Source organism: Aptenodytes forsteri, unplaced genomic scaffold (assembly GCF_000699145.1).
Source record: "Aptenodytes forsteri isolate BGI_AS27 unplaced genomic scaffold, ASM69914v1 Scaffold273, whole genome shotgun sequence".
Lineage (NCBI taxonomy): Eukaryota > Metazoa > Chordata > Aves > Sphenisciformes > Spheniscidae > Aptenodytes > Aptenodytes forsteri.
This window is the reverse complement of record NW_008795041.1, coordinates 4355655-4378495: the sequence shown is the minus strand read 5'-3', so window position 1 is coordinate 4378495 and position 22841 is coordinate 4355655. Positions and strand designations below refer to the sequence as shown.

The following is a 22841-nucleotide window of genomic DNA, read 5'->3' as shown; positions in this document are numbered from 1 at the left end:
GGCTTCTGGGTTTTTTTTTTGTGTGTGTCCCCTTTTACTGTCTTAACTAATCCTGGTATACCTGCAGGCAAAGGAAGCTTGTGTGTACGTGATGTGTATGTGTAGATATGTACGTGAGGGATATGTATATAGAGATGTGTGCATGGCCCTGCTTTTCGGCTGGTGCCTGGGGACTTGCCTCTTTTTCTTTTTTTGAGGTGAAACCCCCGCCTCAGCTGAAGAAAATTAAGGGACAGGTAACCCATGTTCCTTGTCAGGATAACGCTGTGAACTATCATGAGGGGTTTTACTCCTGCTGACCCTCTGTTTATTTTTGTGTTCCCACAGTTTTGCTTGCCTGGAGGAGTCGCACTGGTTACTACCTGGTTGAACACTTACTGAATTGCTGGGCAGATTACATTCTCTGAAGGGTTTCATGGTTGTCCCTTCTTGCTGAACAGCTAAGAGGATTATATCCTGCACTTTAGGCTTGTTCTGAGTTGCAGTAGTACAAGCCATGGAGGAGAATACCAGGCTTAGCTGAATGGGACTGTGTGGGAGGCCTTGTGATATCCTTCTTGGGATATTCCACCTTCCACCGCTATGCGCACCAGCCAAGTGCAGGAGAAGCGTATGGTTAGGGTCATGGATGATTTCCTAGATGCACACGGACCCCGTCTGTGTTAGGTTGTCTACAGGGTAGAAGCTGGTGTTTGGTCTAAGCTGGTTGTCTCAGGGCATCTGAATAGTCAGTGAAGAGAACGGTTACCACCAGTGAATCATTCTTCCTTCCTGTTTTCAGATAAGGACAGGTATCAGCTGGAATTTCAGCTGGCTTGAACTGTTGTACGGATTGTATCTGGTTCTAAAAGTCAGGCTAAAAATAAGGACTGAGGTTTCTGAAGTAATCAGCGCCATTCCAAAAATAAATCCTAAATTATTTCCATGGCATTAGTTTTAATGACACTAAATTCTTCCGCTCTGCCTATAGGTTGTGCACCATGAGGAAGCTTCCTTCTGTTCTGGCTAGGACACTCACTTCTGGGACCAGTGGCTCCTCAGTGCTTCCTGACATGTCTGAAGGTAAAAAAATTGGCTGTACTTCGGAAGATTTAGAAATGTTTCTAAGGAGTTTATTTTTTCAGGTGGTGGCCCTTCATGTGTTGATATGGTTTGGATAATGCACATGCCCTTGACAGTTAGCTCATAGTGAGTTTAGGAAGTAGCAGAAAATCACTGTGTGTGTTTGGAGATTAATGGCAACAAATATGCATAATCATTGAAGATTTAGGGGCTCGTCTGGTTCTTTAGTCTTGGAAGGGAGTGTGATTCTTTTCTGGAGGGACAACTGCTTCTCAAGTTGGCTCTAGATAGAAAGTCAACATAGTACAGACAGGTACTATGGCGACTGGAGAGAATGGCCAAGAAATGGAGGAACTGAGTGGAAATAATGTCTTACAGAACTTTTAATGTGTCAATACCATTCATTTCGTAAACTTAGAGAAATCTTTTAATCAGATCAGCAGCATTGCCTCGTGAAAATGCTCTTGTCAATAGAGCTTTGTGTTGAAAGATTGTTTTAGCGCTCTAATAGTAATAAACCATAATGTTCCTGTTTCAGAAGCTTTTAAAAAAGTTTTCTTGCATTCTAATCCCATGTACTGAGAAAAGGGAAGGAGGAAAAGGGCTAGAGCCAGGTACAAATAATTCCTTCATGGAGGCTTGTTTCCAAGATCTTCTTTTCCCTTTGTTCTCTAAATAGAAACCACAGGTTATCCAGTAAAAGAAAATGAGGGCTATTGGTTGTTAGAGAACTTTTTTCATTATTGTTAATAAATAGTAATTTGGGAGGTTAAAGGGGAGAAGCAAGGATACAGAATATTGCATACTTGCAAATATTACACTGCTCTTTTATTTGGATATTTGATAATGATACCACCTAGAAGGCCAGTAAAAATAGTGAAGCAGTGAGGCCATCCTGGCCTTGCCTCTGATTTGTTTCCAAGGAATACTAATATTTTTTGGGCTATAATAACTGTAAATATTTGAGATTCTGTTCCAAAATCGTAACATTTAAATAATGTTATGCAAACTTTTGCTGATATGTAAACTAGTTTCCTTTAATTTGGTATCCATGCTTTCACAAACCAGCAAATACTTATTCTTTCTAGCTTTTCACATGCTTCCTCCCAACTTTGGGTCCCAGTTGTGAATGCCCTCCCTTCTCCCATGGCTCTCCCAAAGGCTACACCAAGCAGGACTTTGGACGTTTCCTCTGAGATAACTCTCATGCCGCTTTCTGAAAAATGCCCCAGATATTCTTTCCAAAGTTAATAGTGTTTGTCATGGTAGCACCAAATTTGAAAAACAGATTGGAATTACACTGCAAGCAGGTGCTGCACAGAGCCAGTAGACAAAGGAACTGGAAAGCTGGCTTTGAAGGAGAGGACGAACTCAGTTGAAAACACAAAGATACTGACTGTAAATCAGGCAAGGACAGGTTGCCTACAGTTGCTTACTAAAATTAAGGAACGTGTGTAAATGGTACTCAAGCAGGTAGAATAATCGGGTAACCCCTTAATAGATGTAATTTGTATTTTTTAAAAATTGTTAATCTAACCTGTGTTTTCCACTCCACAGGTGACTTACCCATTCATGTGAATAATGGTGTGTTGTGGTAGTCTATACATATTTTAGTATTTGCTATAACTCTAAACTTACTCAGCTACTGTTTTTCCTTACTTCAGCATTCATGAAAATGGAAATGCTATTCTTTTCTGTCGACTTGCTTAAAGCCCCTTTGCCTTCAGTGAATGGCTCTGATCTTATTTGTGGCAATATTGTTGTACTAGATCTCTGTCAGCACACTGTATTTCTGGTGGCGTGCTGGATAACACGTTTCTGAGAGGCTTGTGGGATACAAAATCTCTTACACAGCAACTCCTGCAGTACTTAGCTTCATGTTAGACATTTGAATCTGCGTCTTTCACTGAAGTCCAGACCAAGCTCTATACCAAAACTGGTGGTAAAATACATCCTAGTGGTCTACCTGAACCTGGATGCGGCCTGGGGAGGCACCAGCACAAGGGGGCATGGATCTCATTGGCAGAGATGAATGCAGCGACCTTGTCCAGCTGCCCCCGTGTCCTTCGTCACAGCACAGTGCAAATAAACTCAGGCCCTGCTGCTCTGGCATTAATGATCCACTGACCATGGTTTAGGAGATACTGTGAAATACGCAATGTGGTAATGATGGATAAAACCCATTTGCTGTGATTGTTTTGCATATCTAAGACATTTCCCAACTGAGAAAAGAGAGTTTATGGATTCTTATGCTTAATTACTTATTTAAATTTCTGTTGTAAAATAATTAATATCTGGAAGAGCAATATAGTTTTCCCAGTGAAAAAAGAGACAAATTATGTACTTAGGAGCCTGTAAAATGGACTAGATTTAGTTTGGCAAAATTTTAGAAACACTTTATGCTTTGTCCTTTTATTGTTAAAATAAAAATTACGTGGTTTCAGCCAGGCAAATGTTTACTCGTATGTCTAAAATGGAAATCAGAGGTATTGAATGGGACTAACAGTGTATATACATGTTTGCAGGTTTGGACCTGAGATTTTTTTCAGAGCTTTTTACCTCTTTAGAGTTGAAAGGGAAGAGGAACCTAGTTTAAACAAAGAGAAAGTGCTGTTTATTCCCCCTCCATCCCAGCACAGAGTGCACGCTGTTGGAAAATTGAGGTTTTGTGTTCTAGAAGCTGTAACGGTATTTCTGCTAACACTGTATTGATTGGATGCATGCTATGGCAGCTTCACAGGTGGAGTGTGAGTAACAGGAAAGTAGTACCTATTCTGTGAACAAGCCCGCTGCTTAAAAAAAAAAAAGAATCAGACCCTTCCCCCTTCCGAAAAAAACCCCCTCAACTCTTAAGATTTTCAATCAGTTGCTTTCACTGAAATTTTTTTGTTCTCAGAATTAGTAGTGGAACTCTTCTAATTTCAAAACATGTTTTAGCCTAATTTCCTAAAGAAATGAGGCCTAAGCAAGCTATTTTGTTTTTGTCTGCCTATCTTCTTGCCTCCCTCTTCTTCCAGAACCTTTTGTTGCTTGATGTTAGCCAAAATAGATGAGCACAAATCTCGAAGAGAAACGTGTTTCCACATGCTTTGTGAAAATTGGCTCGTGAATCAGAGGTTCATTAGGGTGCCAGAGCTGGCGCTGGCATCGGGCACGGACCATGGTGTTTGCTGGCAGTTGGCGAGTGACTGGAATCTATGTGCTGGCTGGCAGTCAGCCTTGCTTAGCTCCAGGCTAACCACAGCTCATGCTGGTGCTTGTCTAGGGGGCAGGCAACACAGAAGCAGGCTGGGGGTGTAGGGATGGAGCTGAAGGTCTTGCAGGGGAAGGAGCAAGAAAGGGTAGGTTAGGGGTATTGCAGTGGTGGAGGTGTGGGGACTTGGGCAGGAAAGCAGCAGAAACTGAAGTGATTGTGTGGGGAGGAGGGGGGCAGAGCCAGGTGGATCTGGCTGAGGGAGGGGTATATGATTTAAATACCTAGGAAATCGGGCTCTGCTTACTCTAGGGTTCACAGGACAGCTTGCTGATCACTGTGAATGCTCTGACCGGGCATTTAGTTTGGAATGTGCCAAGCCTGATGATGTCTAATAACTTAAAAGTAAAAAGGATCAGCTTGTGAGTCACCAGCAGCCCTTTTTCTGTTTCACCGTAAAATTTGGGGGTTTTTTGGTAGCCCTTCCTTGGTCTGTCCCTAGCTATTTTGTCCTAATATTTGAACCCCCTTGTGTAAAAATCTTTGTAAATAAGCAAGGAATCCCTACTATCCAGTTCTCAACTTTCTTCTGTTCCGAGCCTGGGGATTGTTGCTGCTTGTTTTCAGGTGTTTCCAGATAGCATACCTTCACCTGCCTAATAGTTATAAGAGTAGTTTGATAGATTTGATGGGACCTTAGCACACTTAATAGCCTCATCCAAGGAAGGAGTAGAAAAACTGCTTATGCAGATTATTTTTGAAATTTAGGAAAAACTTGTGCAGAGCTAGCATTAACTCTGATAGTGCAGACGGTGTCAGAAGCAATTTTATAGGCCTGTCTTCAGTGTCTTAACACTGTGTTCTTTGAGGCTGCTAAAACTTTAGGCTATGAGACCCTGCTGGCAACAGGCAATCGGCTGACATTACCTGCCCTTCATGGGTGGGATTATTTAAAAAGTACTCTCCTCATTCCCTGTCTCCCAGCTGCATCGTTCCTTTCTATGTTCTTTTATGACTTTCTGATTTTTGTTATTTCCACAGTTTTTTTGTGTTGAGGCTGAAATATTTTCACATCAAAATTTCTCAATCTGATCTTGATCCGCTGTCTCTTTCAGTTGTTAATTAGCATTGCCGGTGTTCGATTGCATTAACAAACGCTCAAGATGCATTCTTTGTTGGCTGTACACAGTAAGCTACAGAATCATGTTACTCAACCCATTATTGTGATATGCCTACTAACAGCATCAGTGAATTTGGCCAAACTTCTGTTTCTGGGCTGCTATTTGCATGAATTTGCTTAATTTTCCTGTTCTGGGATGAGGGTTGTGCCTTTTAGCACCAGGCAACCTCATGTTCATCACCTGCAGAACTAAGCTTGATTTGCTTTGATTTTTTTTTTTTCAGTGCGGAGCAGATTGAGGGATATAGTGGGAGCATCTACCAACTGGAGGTACAGTGTGCATTAAATGTATTTTAATTTATTTGTGAAACCCAGGGAGAGCTCAGGGTTGTCGTAGTGGAAGTTAACGATGTTAGCTTGCTGACTGGGGAAGAAAAAAGATCCAAGCTAAAAAGTAATGCAAACAAGGTTTCTGAATTGTTACTTTGTGGGTCTCAGACTTCTGAGATTTCTGTTGCAGAAGATCTTTAGCACCAAAGGAACAAAATACATGATCTTGATGCTTAAAAGATTCTCCCATTAGCTTTGAATCTGATGGAACTTTAAGAGCTGTAGAGTCTGACTGGAAATGTTATGTTGCTGTTAACCTCTTGACTTATCTGTTGGTGGAGTACCCACACGGTGGATTTGTCCTGCACTGGATTCGGAGGCAACTGAGCTGGTTCAGCATGAAGCAGGCTGCGTTATGAATGGCCTGGCAGCACTCGTGTTACTTTGGAAAATTGTCAGCTTGAGGTCTGTGTCCCCTTAGTCAGGAGCATCTTGGGCATTTCTTTTCTCGGCTATAAATTAATTTTAGATTAATTTACATATGGTTTAAATCATTGATGTTTTGGCTTTATTCAGGTTACCTTCCTCCCGCTCCATTATGTTGAATAAGCCAGAGGTGACTGTAATCCTCTACTGTTAACAATTCTGAATAAGTCAGTATAGCAGTCTGGGGAAATTACATATTGCTGTTTGGTTGGTCCCATATTTATTGTATTGATTGTTGATTTCCGTATGGCTGTGTTTGCTGAGCTCTCGTTTCACACTTTGTGCACTGATGGGGAAATGGAGAGGCCTGTCTGGATGGAGTGTCTGATGTCCAGGCCTTCTGACTAGGTTTGTCTAAATAGGATTATAGGCACGCTAAAGAAAATGCCTGAATCTGGGAAGCTGATTTTTGCTTAGTAATACTAGTATGTAAGCATGAGGGGACTTGAAATTTTTGGTAGGTCAGCTGAAAAGGGCTCTAGAAGCTGATTTTTAAAAAAGCCTTTCCTGCAGCCCAGAATGGCTGGGGAAGACCCACACCATAGGGAAATACCATCTGAGGTATTTCGATCGAGATTTGAGAGGGCTCTGGTCAAATCTGATCTTCCATCCATTTCTTTTCCCCCACTGCCCCCGCCCTGGAAGGAGAGCAGACTGAAGCCAGGATCACCACAGCAGTGTTTTTCTTAGATAGGTGCGTCTCTTGTGCTGTATAAAATACAGCAGACATGGTTTGCAGAGTACTGTGTGCTTCAACTACCATGAAGAAGTAAAGCCGGGGAACCCATAACTGGGAGTGCTTGAGAATGGCGGATTTAATATAGGGAGGTTTGGAGGCCATGGATCATGTAGCCTTTGAGATCCCACTTTTAAAATGGAGTGACAAAGAGTTAATACATGTGGAGACTGAACAGCCAGTGCTTTAATCGAGTTAGACCACAGAATGACTAAAGAGGACAAACCTAAGAGAATAGCTTGATAGGGGTCCCGAAATGGGAACTAGGGAAGGACTGATGCGCATACATCTGCATTGCTGGGAGAGGGGAGAGATGCATGTTGGAGGAATGCCTTCGGCTGTTAATTTTGCTAAAAGGAAACTTTGGTTCGTGATTTCTCTTGTAAAGGCCAGTGGCATTTTGTATTAGAAAGAAATATCTTGCTTATGTATTTATTCTGGTTTTGTACTTAAATTGTAATTAAAATTATTAATCTGTTCATTGCTAATTATAGTCTAGATAGAGTTGTGGCCATTTCAGAAGTAAATAATGTCATTTCTCAGAATGTTTAGGGCAGGTATTAGTTAATACTTATATGAAGTACTGTTACTGTATGACCGGTACTGCAGTGTGTAAGAGTATTTGTCTGTTGAAAAATGTTACTGCCTTGAGCCTGGTACTTCCATATATTGAAGAGTACATTCTGAAGCTGAAGTCAAGAAGAGTTCTGCTGCTGATCTCAGAGGAGCCAGGATGGGACTGGTGAAAACAGAATATAGTTAAATTTTTGTTGTTTGGTTTCTCTGTGTTTGTAGACAAATTTCTGATTTACTTTCTGATTAATTTCTCTTAAACCTTTCACTGAAAGACCTTGGAAACAAATCTTTTAAAAAGCATAAAGGTGCATCATCTTGGACATGCGTCTTTCCTTAGTCATCTAGTATATTCCATTTCTGTGCAGTGGCATAACTTCAAACATTAACACTCTGGAGGAGGTTGTTACCTTTCTGTTTTCTCTGAACTCTGCAGTAGTCACGTTGCCCAGATGAGGTAAACCGTATTTCATATTTAAAACAAACAAACAAAACTAACTGAAATTTTCTGCTAGACTTTTACTCTCTTTGATCATGGATTATTCATATTTCCCCCAAAATTATTAAACAGAAAAGAGGGAATATAAATATGTTGAAGCGTGACTGCTTTGTGCCTCTCCTCTTCCAAAAATAAAACTCAAGCCAAAAAAGTCTTCATCTTAAATGGTTAATGCCCAGAATTCATCCGAAGTCAAATCTTAAGACAAATTTTCTTTTTGGTGAAAAGGTTCTTTCTGTTGTTTTCTTTAAGTTTTTTTAAAATTCGTTTTATTAAACACAGTGGCACTCAGATCTCAGCAATGCAGCATGCACAACTGAACGAATGGCACATATCCACAAGTTTAAAATTAAGTTTGGTTACTTAGTGTTTTATGTTTTCTCTTTCTTTATGAAATGGATTCATAGTTTTGCATACTCCTTGGCTTTATACTGGAACTGTTGCATGCTTAACCCTTAGGTTTTTAATGCTTTGTTGTTGATTCTAGGGATGTTATGAAATATTTGCTTTATTCAGTCAGGTTGCACTTTTAAGGGGAGGAAACTTTGGAGGAACAGGTAAGAGCAAATGTTGGGCAAGACTGTTATATCTTGTAGATACCTGTGCAAGGAACCAACTTGGTAGACTGGAAAGAAGTGACAGTAAGTTGGCTCTTGCTGCCTTGTGAGAGTTGCAACCCCTCTGACTTGGTGGTGCTGGAAAAGCAGCTCTGAAGGGGTGGTGCTCCCTTTTCTGTATTGTTTCTTTCTATAACTTTCCCGTATAGTCGTAAGATGACTGGGTAGGAAAAGAGAGAGAGAGAGAAATAGATTAATTTTCCCTTTCTTTTAGCTTGCTGATCAAGTGTATGCTGTATGAACTGACACTGTAAAGGGAGAAGTCACCTGTGGATGATAGCAAGTCTTAGCAGATTAGTTCTCTCTGTTGTTAGTACTAACCAACGCTATACATCTGCTTTACTTCTTGGGAGAGATTGTAAGTTGACAGTCAGTCCTTTAAAATTGGCACTGTAGGAAGAGTTGTGATACAGTAGCTATGGAAGACATGAATATGCACAAAACCTCATAGGTTTAATGATGTCTGATTTGTTCTTTTCAAGGGGAACCATTTTGGTAGCATTCAGAATTAGATAAATTTTGTTCATCTTGTTAGTGCAAAATATGTGCTTGCCACTTGTACACAAAACTATTTAAAAGTTTTCTGCAGTAGTCTTGCTTAGCATATCTCATTATATGCATTTCACTTTCTTTTCAAGGCACGCTTACTGTGTCTTGCTATTTTTACTACTTTTTTGTTTCCATTTTGATAATCTTCAATGTGACATCTTTTAGCTAGGGTTGCAGTTCCGTTGTCATACTCGAGACAGAGTGTTTTTTTTCTTACCAGGGATCATGTGCAAGCAATGCAAGAAAGAAAAGCTCTTCATACTTTACTGGCAAAACGGCAGGAAGATCTCCCTCCTAGGAGAATGAAGGATAGCTACTTGGAAGTTACTCTGCCTCTAGGAAGTCAACCTGAAATAAGAGAAAAGTACCTGAACGTACACAACAGTGTAAGGTAACAAAGCAACCGTGTTACGCATACAGGTAAGTGTTAACTTTCATTTACTATGGATGTAGGTATTTAATTGTCAAAAAACCCTATCTTACAGGTTTGGAAGGATACTTGAAGATCTTGACAGTTTAGGAGGTATGTATCTATGCCCTTGTAAAGAAGGCACAAGTAATGCAGACAAAGTGAGTTTGAGTACTGTTGAGCACTGTGGTATGATATAATAGGGCCTCAGGGAGGGAATCACATCAGTGCGCTATCTCAAAGGGGAAGGAAAAAAAGAAAAGATGCTGATGCTGAAAGAGAAGGAAAGATGACAAAGAACAGACAGAAGCAAAATTGCTCAGCTTCAGCTTCTTGCCTCTGCCAATTTTGTAAAGGACCAGCTACAAGAATAATTTACTAAGAAATGATCCTGGATTATGAATCTGCATTGAGTGTTAAATCAGAGAAAATTTGCAGAGCACACAATTTCAAATTAAAACATGATTTTTCTCTTAAAAAAAAAAAAAACAAACCAACCAACACAAACCCCAACAGATAGTGAGGTGCAAATATTTTAATCTTCCCTTTGGGGAGAAGAAAGTATAATCTGGAAAGAACAGAATGTATCCATTGAGAACAAATGAAAAACACTCGGTATAGATTCTTGGGTTCTGTCTCCAAATTGATGTTAAGGGTGAAAGCAACTCAGTTGTTTCATGAGTTAGCTTTCTTAATTTTTTCTCTCCTTTTCATTTATTCATGGTCTTTAAAAGTTCAAGATCTTTGACTTTTGTTTGCAGCTAAAATAAGTGCTAGGTTGTTAATACAACTTGAAGATACTTTTCTCTTAAAATGTCACCAGGTGACTTCCTTCTTCATCAGAATTCTGTAGCTGGTTGGGAGCATTGTGATGGAGGTTTTTGACAAAGAATAAGTGCTTATTACGGGAAAGTTCTGAATAGAACAGCTTTTTTGGCAGGAAAGAAAGACCTTCTGTGGGTCCACATGGGCAAAATTGAGGAAGGCAGAGAAACAAGTGAATGCATGTCACCTATCTATCAAGGGTAGACAAAATAGCTAGGTGATTTATATTTCTTTCTGGATGTGGAAGATAGTGGCTTCAGTATCTGTCCTGAATTAGAAAAGGAGACTTGAAACTGTTGGGTACCCTCCATTGGTAGATGAGATGAGCCTGTTTTTCATGCTGTGCCTTGTTTATTTTCCTGGAAGTCTGTGAAGATCTTAGGTTTTTCCTGTTGCAGCACAGAATGTCTTTGCCTTGTTTGTAGTCATACTGGGCTTCAGTCAGTTCCACTGGGGATGTATCGTTTCGAGTTAATCAAGATTCTGTCCCAATTACAGAATACTCAGGATGGTGGTCAGCAGTTTTCACAGGAAAATGTATCGTTTCATCCCTCCCCTCCCCCCAGTATATTCTGTGATCTCAGCAGATGTACTGCATAAAGGTCTGATTGACTTATAGTTTTTTGTCTTTGGCAATGGGATTCAGATAAATCCCATTCAGACTCTTACTAATTTTATTGACGACATGAGTTGATAGGCATAACAGTTTTTAGAATTGTGACTTCAGTAATTTTAGGGAAAAAATTCTTAGATTACCTGGAAGGACAGAGATCTGCCTTCTCTCTTATCTCGTTAAGTACAAACAGATACTTTTGATTATGGAAATCTGTGTTGAGTGAAAATCATGAGTGCTAGAAAAAAAAAATCTTTGCCGCCTTGTATTACTCTAAGGAGTCTGTTTACTTGGATGTGCTCTTATGAGCAGAGCTAATTAATTTAAATAGTGGTTTGGCTAGTAGTAATTGCAGTGTGATAAATACCTCTGACTATGCTTTCATGCCTGTAAGGCACAGTTTATCTAATCTGCATCTCTTTAAAGGAATCAGTATTTGAAAATAAGTCCTCAGATAGCATGTATCCTTGGACAACCGGCATGAAATCAAAATAGAAGGTAGGAAGGATCTGAGACAGTGGGCTGCAGGGGTAGAGGGAAGAGATTACGTGGGATTGGAAGTGGAGCGATGGGTTGATTTAAAATGCTCAGCTAAATTTCTCTTTGTAGTAAGTAAATATGCATGTAACCGAGACAGCTGCTGAATCACTGTTTTCTTTATAGCAATCCTGTGAGTTACATACATGAAAATGTGGAAGTCGTGCACTCCTACAGTATGATACTTTAGTTTGTGTTTTGCAGCTACTTCTCATGCTTCACAAAGATGGCTTTGATCTGCTCCACTGAAGTTTTTGTTAAAGAGCTGACTCCGGTTTTGGTCTCTCCACAGTTCTTATTTGCTACACTCACACCAAGCAGGAAATGCAGCCAAGGTCTCCCTTATCAATAGTTACAGCTCTGGTGGATAAAATCAGTAAGTGGCAATTTGGTCAGTAGAAATGGTTTCATCTGTTTGTCTTACTCTTTCAGCAGCTACTGCCTTCCCATGGTTGTTACTGAGGATACTTTCTTCCCTCTCCTGTTTAGTTCACTTCATCTTGTTTTGGCTTTGAACTCTGAGTGCTGTGGCTTTTGTTGAAGGGAGGAGAGAAGAGGGTTTTGTAGATGCTTTTCAACATTTCATATTTCCCTTCAACTTTCACGCTTCCTGCACTTCTGTGTTTGGTTTTATTTTGGCATGTGAGTTTCTTAGCTTCGTTATTGAACAGTGTTTGTTCTGGTGGAGTTGGACCTTGCCTGTGTGACATGTTCTGCTGAACACCTCCGTGGGTCTGCCATCTGTCTGCCACCCGTGTGCCTTCTTCCTCCTTCTGTTCTGGCCTTACAAGTCTGATAAGGCAGAAACTGCAGGCTAGCAGTGTGGTCCCTTGCAACAACTGTCTTTTCTGTGTTGTCTTTGCATGTGTTGCCACTTGCAGAACACAAAAAGGTCTTAGAGAATCCAGTCTTTCTAATATTAGATGCGAGTGATCTGTCTCCAGTAACCTCTAATGTTTGTCTTGTAGATTTGTGCAAGAAGATTATATATCCAGACTGTGACATCAAATTCACAGGCAATGTTTCTTGGGTTGGGAGGACCTCAATGGAAGTGAAGATGCACATGCTGCAGGTTAGTTCCTGTGACTTCTCTCCATCTTATGACAAGCATGAGGTGCTTCAGGGGGAATTCTGGATGATGACGTTAGCGATCTAAGTTATATTTTCTAGAATAACTGTTTTTGAAGGGCTTGAGACAACCCTAGTGTTTCAAGACCAAGATGACTTCCAATAGTCTGTTGCTAATCTTTCTTTCAAGACATGCATTTTTCTTAACCAGCATTTTGTAATTAAACTGCAATGCAGTATTCCTACAGAAAAAATAGGTGGCTGTGCTCTGCGCGTTCTTAAATAAGTTTCACCCTGCTTTTGAAAAACTTTATTTTCCTTATACTTTTGCATTTTATAGATTTACAAATTTTAATGTTGGTATTCAGATTCAGTACTAAATTGTATCCCTTGTGTTCATCTTATCTACTGTGTAGCATAATTTTTGTAATAAATTATTAAATACTAAATAATAGAAAATAAATTAAATGAAGGGTGTAGCTAGGCTACACTGTGCAGGAAGCAAAAGGAATATTAATAATGCGGTTAAAAATCCTTAACATTTCTATTGAATGTTTACTGTCAATTCATTAGTTAACTGAAACATTAATTCAGTTATTTAATTATTTAGAGTAACAAAGATATGCTATAAACACTGAAGTGGTACTAGTGGCTATAATTCAGATAAACAGGTAAATATTTTTTTAATTCAGTTGGTCCCCTTAAGTATAGTCTCTGATGTAGAAGATAATGTTACACCTTTATTGTCTGAACTCCTTGCAGTGCTGGCAATTAGTGGCAATTTGATATTGACAAAAAAACGTTGTATTGGCATTTCTCAGAATAAAGGGTAAGTGGTCCTTTTACAATGCCTGTGTTGATTTCCTCCCCTCCCACCTGAAAGTAGTAGTTAAGAAGCATTCCCTGCTTAATGTTTACATTGCAGAATTCCTGAAGCTAGAGTTTTAATTTGTGTTATTTCCTTCTCTTCGACCTGTTGTGAGAGATCTTGGAAGGGATGACAGAACGCGAAAGCAAACAACATTAACAGTGTGATGGCATAATTGATGTCAACTGAATAGCCTGCTAAGCGCGTTTACAATTTGAGAGTTTAAAAACATAATTGTTTCCTCTCTCTCTTAGCTACATGATGGTGATTACAGCCCTGTGTTAGATGCAACCTTTGTCATGGTGGCCCGGGATCCAGAGAATAAACGGTAATTTGTAGGACAGGAAGATAGTTTGCAGACTCCTGCTGTGGTGAAAATAGCAAACACGGCAGCTTGCTGTGTATGTGTAGAAGCCATATAGTGTAGGTGATAAATGACATAGTCAATGTTTTCTGCTGGCCAGTTTTACTTTCCTGTGGCAAGCTTCAGAGCACTGATTTCAGCGGTCAGATGATACCGGGAATTGCTGTTGGTCTTGGGGATAAATGACATAGTCAATGTTTTCTGCTGGCCAGTTTTACTTTCCTGTGGCAAGCTTCAGAGCACTGATTTCAGCGGTCAGATGATACCGGGGATTGCTGTTGGTCTTGGGATCTGACCAACAGATCTTTAACAGATTTTTCCCTGTGTTTGAATGACTGGCCTGATGAACACAGAAGTGAATGAGTCTGCTAGAAACCCACCGGCATTGTAGTACTTGTTAGAGTTAATTGCCTTCTTGCCATAAAAATGGAAAAGATTGAGTTTCAATGGTTAAATAGTCTTTGAGTGAACAATGTCATTAATTCCCTAATAGAGACATGGTAAGTGTCATCAGAATAACTCAGCCTAAAACTTGGTTATGTAAGTAACATGGAACTGATAAGTATTCCCACAGAACTTAAAAAAACCCCAACTCTTATTTTTCTGGTTTTACTCTCTGTAATTCTTTAGTCGTTAAACTAACAGGCTGCTCAGTTTCAGTTTTGGTTTATGACTCCAGCACCAGAAAAATCCGTTGTATTTCTTCTTTCTTGTATAGCCTGCAAAAGTAATAAACAATTTTCTGTTTCTAACTAGTTTAAATAATTGCCTGTACTTAATGAAGGGGTTTTGCTTGACATAATTATTTAGTCCTGATAATGTTAGAAGTAGTTATTAGGTTGGTTTCCTTCAGATTTATGAGATTTTTTTAGAACTCATTGACATACTATACACTTAAAAAAACCCTTATATTTATGGTTCCCATTTTAAGGACTTATTTTGCAAAAGAATTACATCAAATCTGATGTAATTATACACTAGCAGATTGAGGACAAGCCTACATGGACTTGTGCAGATAGATACAAACTTCAGTGGCTGTTCTTCAGGCCAGCTGGCCACAAGCCAGCTGTGTTTCGGAAGCATTCCGTCCATATAAGGAAGGTATTTATTCTGTGTGAGGTAAAAACCTTTCAGAGCGGTGCAGTGTATGTTAGGTTGGTTATAGTGCCACAGAAACATGGTTGTGTGGCTTTTGGACCATAGCAAACTTGCATCTCAGCAGCCTGGGGCTTGGACGGGAGAGCTGATGTAGATGTGTCCTGAGCTGAGGAGGGGGAGAATGAGTTGGTGTGTCTCCAAAATCCAGAGCTTTAGCAAACCAGGAAGGAGCAGTTTGTTCCAAGCGAAAAGGTCCTCTCTGCATGCCTCTTGTCACCAGCCCAAGTAAAGGCTTGGGGTAGAGGTGAACTGTTCAGCAAAAGTAATAATTGGAAAAATAATAATTGGAAATTACAGGGAAGAATGGCTCTGGAAAACAAGCATTTGCCTTGCCTTGTGAAAAGAAATAATTAAATGTTCTATAATTAGGTTAAACTTATTTGTGCAGTAAAATAAACACAAATTTGTACTCAAGGCAGCCTCATATCATCTTCTTTGATAAGTAGTACATGTGGTAAACAGCTTTTGGCTGTTGATAAGGCTGTCATGGGAACGTGTGGATTATAAGAACACTTGCTAGCTACGGCACTGTGCTCTTTCTATTCCAGGAGGAATGATACCGTTCAGTTTTTGTGTGTCTCTTAGACTATCCTAGATCATCACATCTTCATTTGCTGAGTTTCTAAGCAGCTTTCTACTTCCATAAGCTTCATTATAGTCTGTGGGTACAGTTTTAGCTCTTTAAGAAGCATAGACTTTAAGAAGCATTGCTTGCTCTTTCTCAGTTATACTAGGTAGTGGTTGGATCACGTAACTGCTTCTTCAGAGTTAAAGCTAATATGATACTCTCTTGGCAGCTGCCACGTAACCTGAAGTGTATGTCTTTTCATCTTGTAATGTGTATGTAAGCAAACACGGAAGACTGTTATAACGTATTCACGGGACAAATTCTTATAATGTTTGTAACTTAAAAAAAATTCCTGTCCATAGGCCAGCATTTGTTAATCCAGTCGTTCCCGAGACCCCTGAGGAAGAAGAAATCTTCAAGCAAGGGGAATGTATGTCATACTTCCTGGTAGTATGCACATCTGCTTCAGGTTCAACTTAGTAGCTGGAAGGAAGTAGACTTCAGAAGTTCTGCTGTTTAGAAATGCTCCTAATTTGTTTAAAATCAGGTTTACGTTCTGTCTCGTGTGTCAGTAGTGTAAGAGAGTTTAAAAGCCTGCTATCACATTCTTGGAAACGCTTTGGCTAAACTGACAGACAAGGGCACTCCTGATGTGCTCTGCACCCCGCCTAGACTTCTCCTTTTCCAGGGTGCTCCCTCCACTTCAGACCTGAGTGCAGCACAGGCTTTCCTAATGCTCTGGCTGATTGCCCCCACGGTGGCTCTGCTGCGTGCATCACAGCTCCTTACCTGTCTGGGTGCCCATGTTCCTTTTGGAAAGAAACTCAGAAAAAGAAGGGGGGGAGAGCAGGGGAAGGAGCGTGTAGCTCTGTCTTCTTTTGTTTCAAGCTGGAATTTTAAAGCAGAGAATTAGGGAAACATTAAAGACTGAATAAACTGAACAGAAGATCTTTTAAGCTAAAATTTCAATCATTGTGGCCTATGGTGATGAGTTCTATCATAAATTTGCGTTCTTGTACCATTGGCAAAACCTGAAGAAGATTGTTTGTTCTGTAGGGTTTCTTTTTTGATATGTTTTCTGTACTTTGAGGGGAGTACTTAAGTTTTCTGTAGGAGTGGTGGGTGAGTATCATAGTATATGTATAAAAGGTCTTCACCACATTGGTGAGGTAACAGTGAACTTCTGCTTTATTTTTCCTTTGATGCAGTCAATTCTGAAATCCAAATTTCTGTTTGAATCTGTGGGATTGTGAAGTTACAGCTTTTAACTTACAGGGGGAAAAAGACAAAAGGAAAGAGAGAGCTGATTCCAGGTTAAAATCTTCAGAGCCAAGCCAAATTTTTTTTTTCTTTGAACTCTAATACGATTTTTTTTTTTTTTTATGTTTAGTGAACAAGCTGAAGAGGGTTGATTTCAGCACTGCTTCCTTACTGAAAATGGCTCCCACTGCAGAAGAAAGAAACATTGTTCATGACATATTCCTTAATACATTGGACACAAGGCAAGAAGGGGAGGGGTGGAGGAGAGCTGAAGTCCTATGAAAGAGAGAAGTAATGTGCCTTTTGAGTGGGTGCTTGTAAGAGGGTAGTCTGGAATAAATGCATGCATTTTGTTTTCCCATTTCACCATTTAAATTCTGTGGCATTTTATTTGAAACACAGGTAATGTGTGTAAAAACACTTTAATGTGACATATGCATCTCTTAAAAGAGTCTTCTGTCGTTAAAGAGTGTTAGCTATGCCAAGATGGTGAAAGTGGCAGTGTAAGCACAAAGAGCTTCTGAGCAAGCTGTTAGGAATAATCTTGAGGAAAAAGGTTAATGATGTTTAACCAAATAAGGGAACGGAATGGTTTTGCAGCTGTGTGACTTGCACAATCTAAGAGTTTTCTGCCATGATATCTAGAAAAAAAAAACGAGGGCAGGAATTGGCCATATTTTGACCAGATAACGTTGCAATGTGTTTTAAATATAATACCTGACAGCATTATTTGAGGGAGACTGTTGTTGGCGTACTTCTCTTATACTTGAGATTTGTGTGAAATCATCCAGTGCCAATGGTGATAGAACAATGCCTAATGACGTTAGTGCAATGTTGTATTTGTGGATAATTTATAATTTCTTTAACTTACTAACATTATACAATTGTTATTTTCAAAGCTGTTTACCAAAGTGTGACATGCTTTTCCTTAAAATTAGCAGATGTATTTTGTACACATTCTGTCTGGATTTGAAAACCTCAAACCGTCTGCGTGTTTGATGTTGAATTACTCTGTTAGCTCATTGTGTGCTTTTAATTCATATTATGACTTAAAAAACAGAGTAAGGCTATTCTGACAAAGTGTGTGCTTTGGGGTTGTGATTCACCTTTTCTTTCATGTACCTTTCTCGAGCTTGTTCATTCACATAAGCTTGAACATTAGCAGAAGTTTTTGAAAGATCAGGAGCGTAGGCTTATTGCAGTAACAAATCAAAGTATCACTTTAGATAAGGCTTCAAGATCAGTTGGAACAGCTTTTAGTGATAGGATTTCTGGGTTTTGGGGATTTTTTGGTGGGTTTTTTTTTGTGTGTGTGTGTCTGCATTTGCTACTTGTGCATTTTTGACTTGCTGAATTCTGCTAATGTGGGCTGTAAAGTTTATTGTCTCTTCCAAAGGACAGTAAGTTTCCGGAGTCGTAAATTACCACCCAATTCAGTGTGGATGGAAGATGCAAAGCTAAAAGGCCTACAGATTTGCCATCCTCAGGTATTTTGAAAAATATTAATGAATTACAGAAACAGTTACTTATGAATTGTCTTGTAAGACTAGTCAATCCATTATTTTGTTTCAGTTCTGCAGTCCTTGCAATGTATTTAGATCTCAGTTTCTTTTGCCATTTTCCTATTATCTGTATGAATTGCCATTTCAAAATAGAAGATTTTAAATTACTTTGTTTTCTTACCAGACTATTCATTTTGTGTAAAGAAATTCCTCTGCAAGGTGCTTAAGTTCGGCTTCTGGTTGCTGATGCAATTTTTAGTTTTTATCTTCTGTTGTCCAATGAGTTGGATGAGCTCCTATTAAGTAAAGTTGCTTCAGCCACTTGGACTTTTGCATATGTATTTCAGTAGTGCTTTTTCCAGCATTCAGATGCTGGAAGTTCTGTTAAAAACTGTGAACTGAACTGCAGACTTCAACACAATGCTCCGAAAAGAATATGTGTAATATAGCAGTTTGATTTTTTGTTTCTACGTACAGGAACGGAACATCTTCAATAGGATCTTTGGGGGTTTTCTCATGAGAAAGGCATTTGAACTGGGATGGGCAACTGCTTGCAGCTATGGGTGAGTTGAAGACTCAACTGCAATATTTGTATAATCCAGAGCACTGTGCCCATATATATATATGTCGGGAAGCCAAGCTAACCAACCTAATGACAATCTGAGTAGAAAAGACCTAGGTGTCTAGTAGAATCTTGCACTATTAGTGCACAGCACTACGTTCCTTAGAGCATCTGTTGTATTTACGAAGAGATTTGCATCTTGCTCCTTGGAGCAATGCTTTTTAAGCATTACATGTCAAGATAGAAAACACATCCTTTTTCTGTTTTCTTTTATCTTACCAAGCTATTGAGATTGACTTTTGAAGATACGTTTTCTTTCTAACCATATAAAATAGACATTCTATCAAATAAATATTACATCTTTTCATTCCGTACACAAGAGGAATGGTTTCTGAACAACTTCTGGTAACTGCTTGTGCTTAGAAAATGTGACTGAGGTCATCATCCAGCGAAGATCTATGCGTAAGTTTAATCTAGCATGCACAGCCTGATAGAAAGTGAAGTATTTTATGTCAGTGTTTGGAAAACCAAGGCCTAAGCAATGGTGGCATGAAGATTGCCTAGCAAGTGTAAGTCATAAGATGCAATAATGATGCAATAATGTGTCCTTAGAGAACGTGTATTTTTATGTGTGAGAGGTTTCCTCCAGTTATTTTTGTCTTGGGTGATGACATAATTCTTTAGCACTTCCTGTGGCCTGTGTTTAAGAGAGAGATCTATTTTCTAGTAACCCTTCATTAAAATGCTGACAATGAAATATTTTAAATTTCTCCAAACACCCTTGTTATTCTTGAGAAGAAATTTCTCTTTTTCTTGCTCAGGGGTTCCAGACCTTTTATCGTATCCGTTGACGATATCATGTTTCAGAGGCCAGTTGAGGTTGGATCCTTATTACTGCTTTCTGGACAGGTAGGAGTTGATTTCTTTTTGAAAGGGAGAAAAACTTATCTTTGCCCTAGTCACTGTTAGTCACTGGTAATGAACAGTGCATTATGCGAGTGTGTGACTTTTCTTGTTAAACAGTGCAATGAAGTCTGTTACAGTTTTTCAGCGCCAGTGATAAATTATGAACTATAACTCTTACCTTAATGTGTAGGTCTGTTACACAGAAAAAAACTACATCCAGGTTCGAGTACACAGTGAGGTTTATGATGCAGATACCAGGGAGCACCAGACAACCAATATCTTCCATTTTACATTTACATCAGAAAATGAGGTCCCACGGGTCGTCCCCAAAACTTATGGAGGCAAGTATCCAATTAATGCATTGTCATCATAACTCTGTAGACGAGACGGCTTTGGTTGGAACGTTGGTCATTTTAGTAGGTGAACTATTGGCACGTGAAGAATTTAACAGGATTTCATGGCAAACCACATTTATTTTATACTTTGGCTGTGTGGATTGCTTCTTAGTCTTACCATTCTGTGTAGTTGCCCAGTATTGATACTAAGTTACTAACATGGTTCTCCCTTTTCTCCACCTTATTTCAGAGTCCATGTTGTATTTAGATGGGAAGCGACACTTTGCTGCAGTCATGAGAGAAATCTGACACGCACTGAATGCTGCGTCAGCAGTGTAGCAGCACACTGTCTTGGAAAGAGTTGTCACCAGGCATGGCTAACAGACAGGTGCTTGCAATACTAAAAAACACCCACCCCAAAACAAAACAAAACCCCAGACCAAACCCAGACCCCACAACAAAAAATATGTTATTAGTGCTATTTGTATTTGCATGTATTAGGATTTTTTATTCTCTGCTACTAGGATTTGTTGAAATCTACTTTTACATGCTGATGCTAGGAAAAAAGGCTGAAAAAATACGGTCTTAAGCTTTAGATCGCTTCTCTCTGTCTGCTTTGAGAGATCTCATTATGACCTTTGCTGTCTTGTCACCATCTGCCTTCTTTCCCTTAGTAGCTCTCCTTTTGTGTTTCCCTGATAAGGGATAGAAGTTCTACCAGAAAGATATGTGCAATAAGTAGATACACACAGACGAAGCCATTTGACCTACATTCTTGTGTAAATTAGTTTTAGGGTCTTACTTTTTTTTTTTTAAACGAGGACACATGCATCTGGGCAGCAGCGTAAGCTCAGAAGTTACTAGGGTGTGCACAATGTAAAGCAGGTGTTTCCCATCAGCTGGGATTTTACAGGGTTGTTGCAGCTCCTGTTTTGGATGGTTTCACGTTCCCTTGGGAGGAAACTGATTTTTGCAATGAAATGAGGTGGCCAGATGGTCTCTTCTGGCATTCTGTTTGCGTACAGCCAGTCCTTGCCAGCCTCTTCTAATTTTTTTTTTTTTCCAAGCTATAACTGTAAGTGAGTTCCTTAATTTCTCACGGCCTGTAGAGTAGAGATCTGATTGGCGAGATCGAGTGGGACTGGGAAATGGCATTGTAGAGCAGAACGTTTTGGTTTGTTAGGGAGTGGGAGCAGGAAAGGTAAACTGCTGGCAAAATGGTAATGGTTATGTTTGATGCTGGAGTTAGGGGTCTAGAGAATCTGTCTTGACCAGCTCCCAAGTCAGCTGCTGAATGGTGGGAGGATTTTTATCCCGCTGGGGGGTGGTACAGCTAGAGGACAGCCTCCTCAGCTGGATTATTTCTCTGGTTCCTTGGTAAGACTGTAATGAAATATGAGTATTGCACAGCTTTAAAGGTTGTCAGATTTACCTGTAAAGGACAGAGTTAATTCCCCACCATGGAGGGGACACCAAGGTGGACATAACTATGGCATATAAGTAACAGGAAGAGAGTACTTGATACTGAAGTGCTTCTGATGTAGTGGAGAAAGTTTTAATAATCTCCGATACCGGGCAAATAAAGCCCAACATCCTGAAATTAGGAAGGTGAGTGGATGGGAGGCATCAGCTTTTAGCAGTGAGGATGATTAGTCACAAGCACAAAATTGGACCTCTGATACCTTCAAATCAAGACTGATACCCTGTCTGATCAAGACACCCAAAGAGGAGTAGTTGGGCCCAATGGTAGGTTAAATGGATGAAATATGATGTCTTATATGATACACGAGAATAGGCTCCGGCTTCCCTGCTAGGTTTAAAATCTTTTGAAATCAGGAAGCAGCAAGTAGAAATGATGTGAATCGGCACAGTTGCATGAAACAAGTTGATAAAATAAAGCAACATGTTGAAATTTTATTTCTGAGTAAGAGGGTTTGAGAAATTCACAATTAGGACCAGGTTCCTTTGGTGCTAGGATAGCATGAAGTTTGTGGCTCCTAACAGCTGACTGCTATTTGTGTGAGGAGAGCGAGCGTTGTAATAACCAGCACGTTACACACCAGCCTTTCCTTTCTAGGATTTGGCTGCCTGTATTTCTAAGTTAGATCGCTTTCCAGTGGAGGCACAGGGGTGTTGCCTGATCCGGATCAGATTCATGCGTGGCAGTGACACTAAGCTCTTGGTTCCTTACATAGAGTTTCTCTCTTCAGCCACACTTCAGTGCTGATTCAGCTGTATGATGTTATAATCTTTTTCTTTAATGGTTATGACACTGTGGATATGTATTGTATTTTCTGTTTTTCTCCTTGGAAACTGAATATACTTGACTGACCACACAAATAAAGAACTGAAATTCTGTCCCAGCTCCTTCCCCCCTCGCTGCACGGATCGCTATTGGCTATTAAAAAATCAGGAAGAAGGCAGGAAGTGGAGGGATCTATTTCGGAACTATGTATTACTCCTGACTATCTGCAGGTTTTTATCATTGACCCGGTGGTCCTACCTGGGTCACTTTTGTATAACATTTGTAAGTTAAGGGGGTACCAAGTTCTTCCTCTACTGCCTTTTCAGCTGTATTTAAGTGTGAATTTATCATAATTTCTAAATTCAGCCTTCGGGAAGGGATTGGAGAGGAGAAAAAGAGGTAATAGGGTAGGGAGCAAAGTGTGACATCAAAACCTCTGGACACAGTGAAGAAAAT

At 39.7% G+C, this 22841-nt stretch overlaps 1 protein-coding gene across 4 annotated transcripts; it reads left to right on the top strand.

Moving 5' to 3' along the window:
- Window positions 1–974: 974 nt before the first annotated feature.
- On the top strand, window positions 975–22502 carry ACOT9 (acyl-CoA thioesterase 9). Of its 4 annotated transcripts, XM_009276912.2 has the most exons (15): window positions 975–1062; window positions 2620–2646; window positions 5660–5705; window positions 9386–9556; window positions 9651–9688; window positions 11842–11925; window positions 12518–12621; window positions 13740–13813; window positions 15938–16005; window positions 16966–17077; window positions 18232–18322; window positions 18815–18900; window positions 19721–19808; window positions 19996–20146; window positions 20391–22502. In XM_009276912.2, exons 1-15 carry the CDS (start codon window positions 981–983, stop codon window positions 20447–20449), a joined length of 1281 nt encoding a protein of 426 aa, XP_009275187.2. In that variant the 5' UTR covers window positions 975–980; the 3' UTR covers window positions 20450–22502. The 4 variants fall into 4 exon arrangements, with proteins under 4 accessions (XP_009275187.2, XP_009275186.1, XP_009275189.2 ...); XM_009276911.2 differs by lacking the exon at window positions 2620–2646 and having other exon boundaries at window positions 979–1062; XM_009276914.2 differs by lacking the exon at window positions 19996–20146 and having other exon boundaries at window positions 979–1062.
- The last annotated feature ends 339 nt before the right edge of the window (window positions 22503–22841 follow it).

Excerpts from the sequence above, each read along its gene's own strand:
- ACOT9 (XM_009276912.2), top strand. The coding sequence starts at position 981 with ATGAGGAAGCTTCCTTCTGTTCTGGCTAGGACACTCACTTCTGGGACC. Across the intron at positions 9,689-11,841 it reads AGATCTTGACAGTTTAGGAG|TTCTTATTTGCTACACTCAC; the intron begins GTATGTATCTAT and ends GTCTCTCCACAG. Across the intron at positions 19,809-19,995 it reads TATTACTGCTTTCTGGACAG|GTCTGTTACACAGAAAAAAA; the intron begins GTAGGAGTTGAT and ends CTTAATGTGTAG.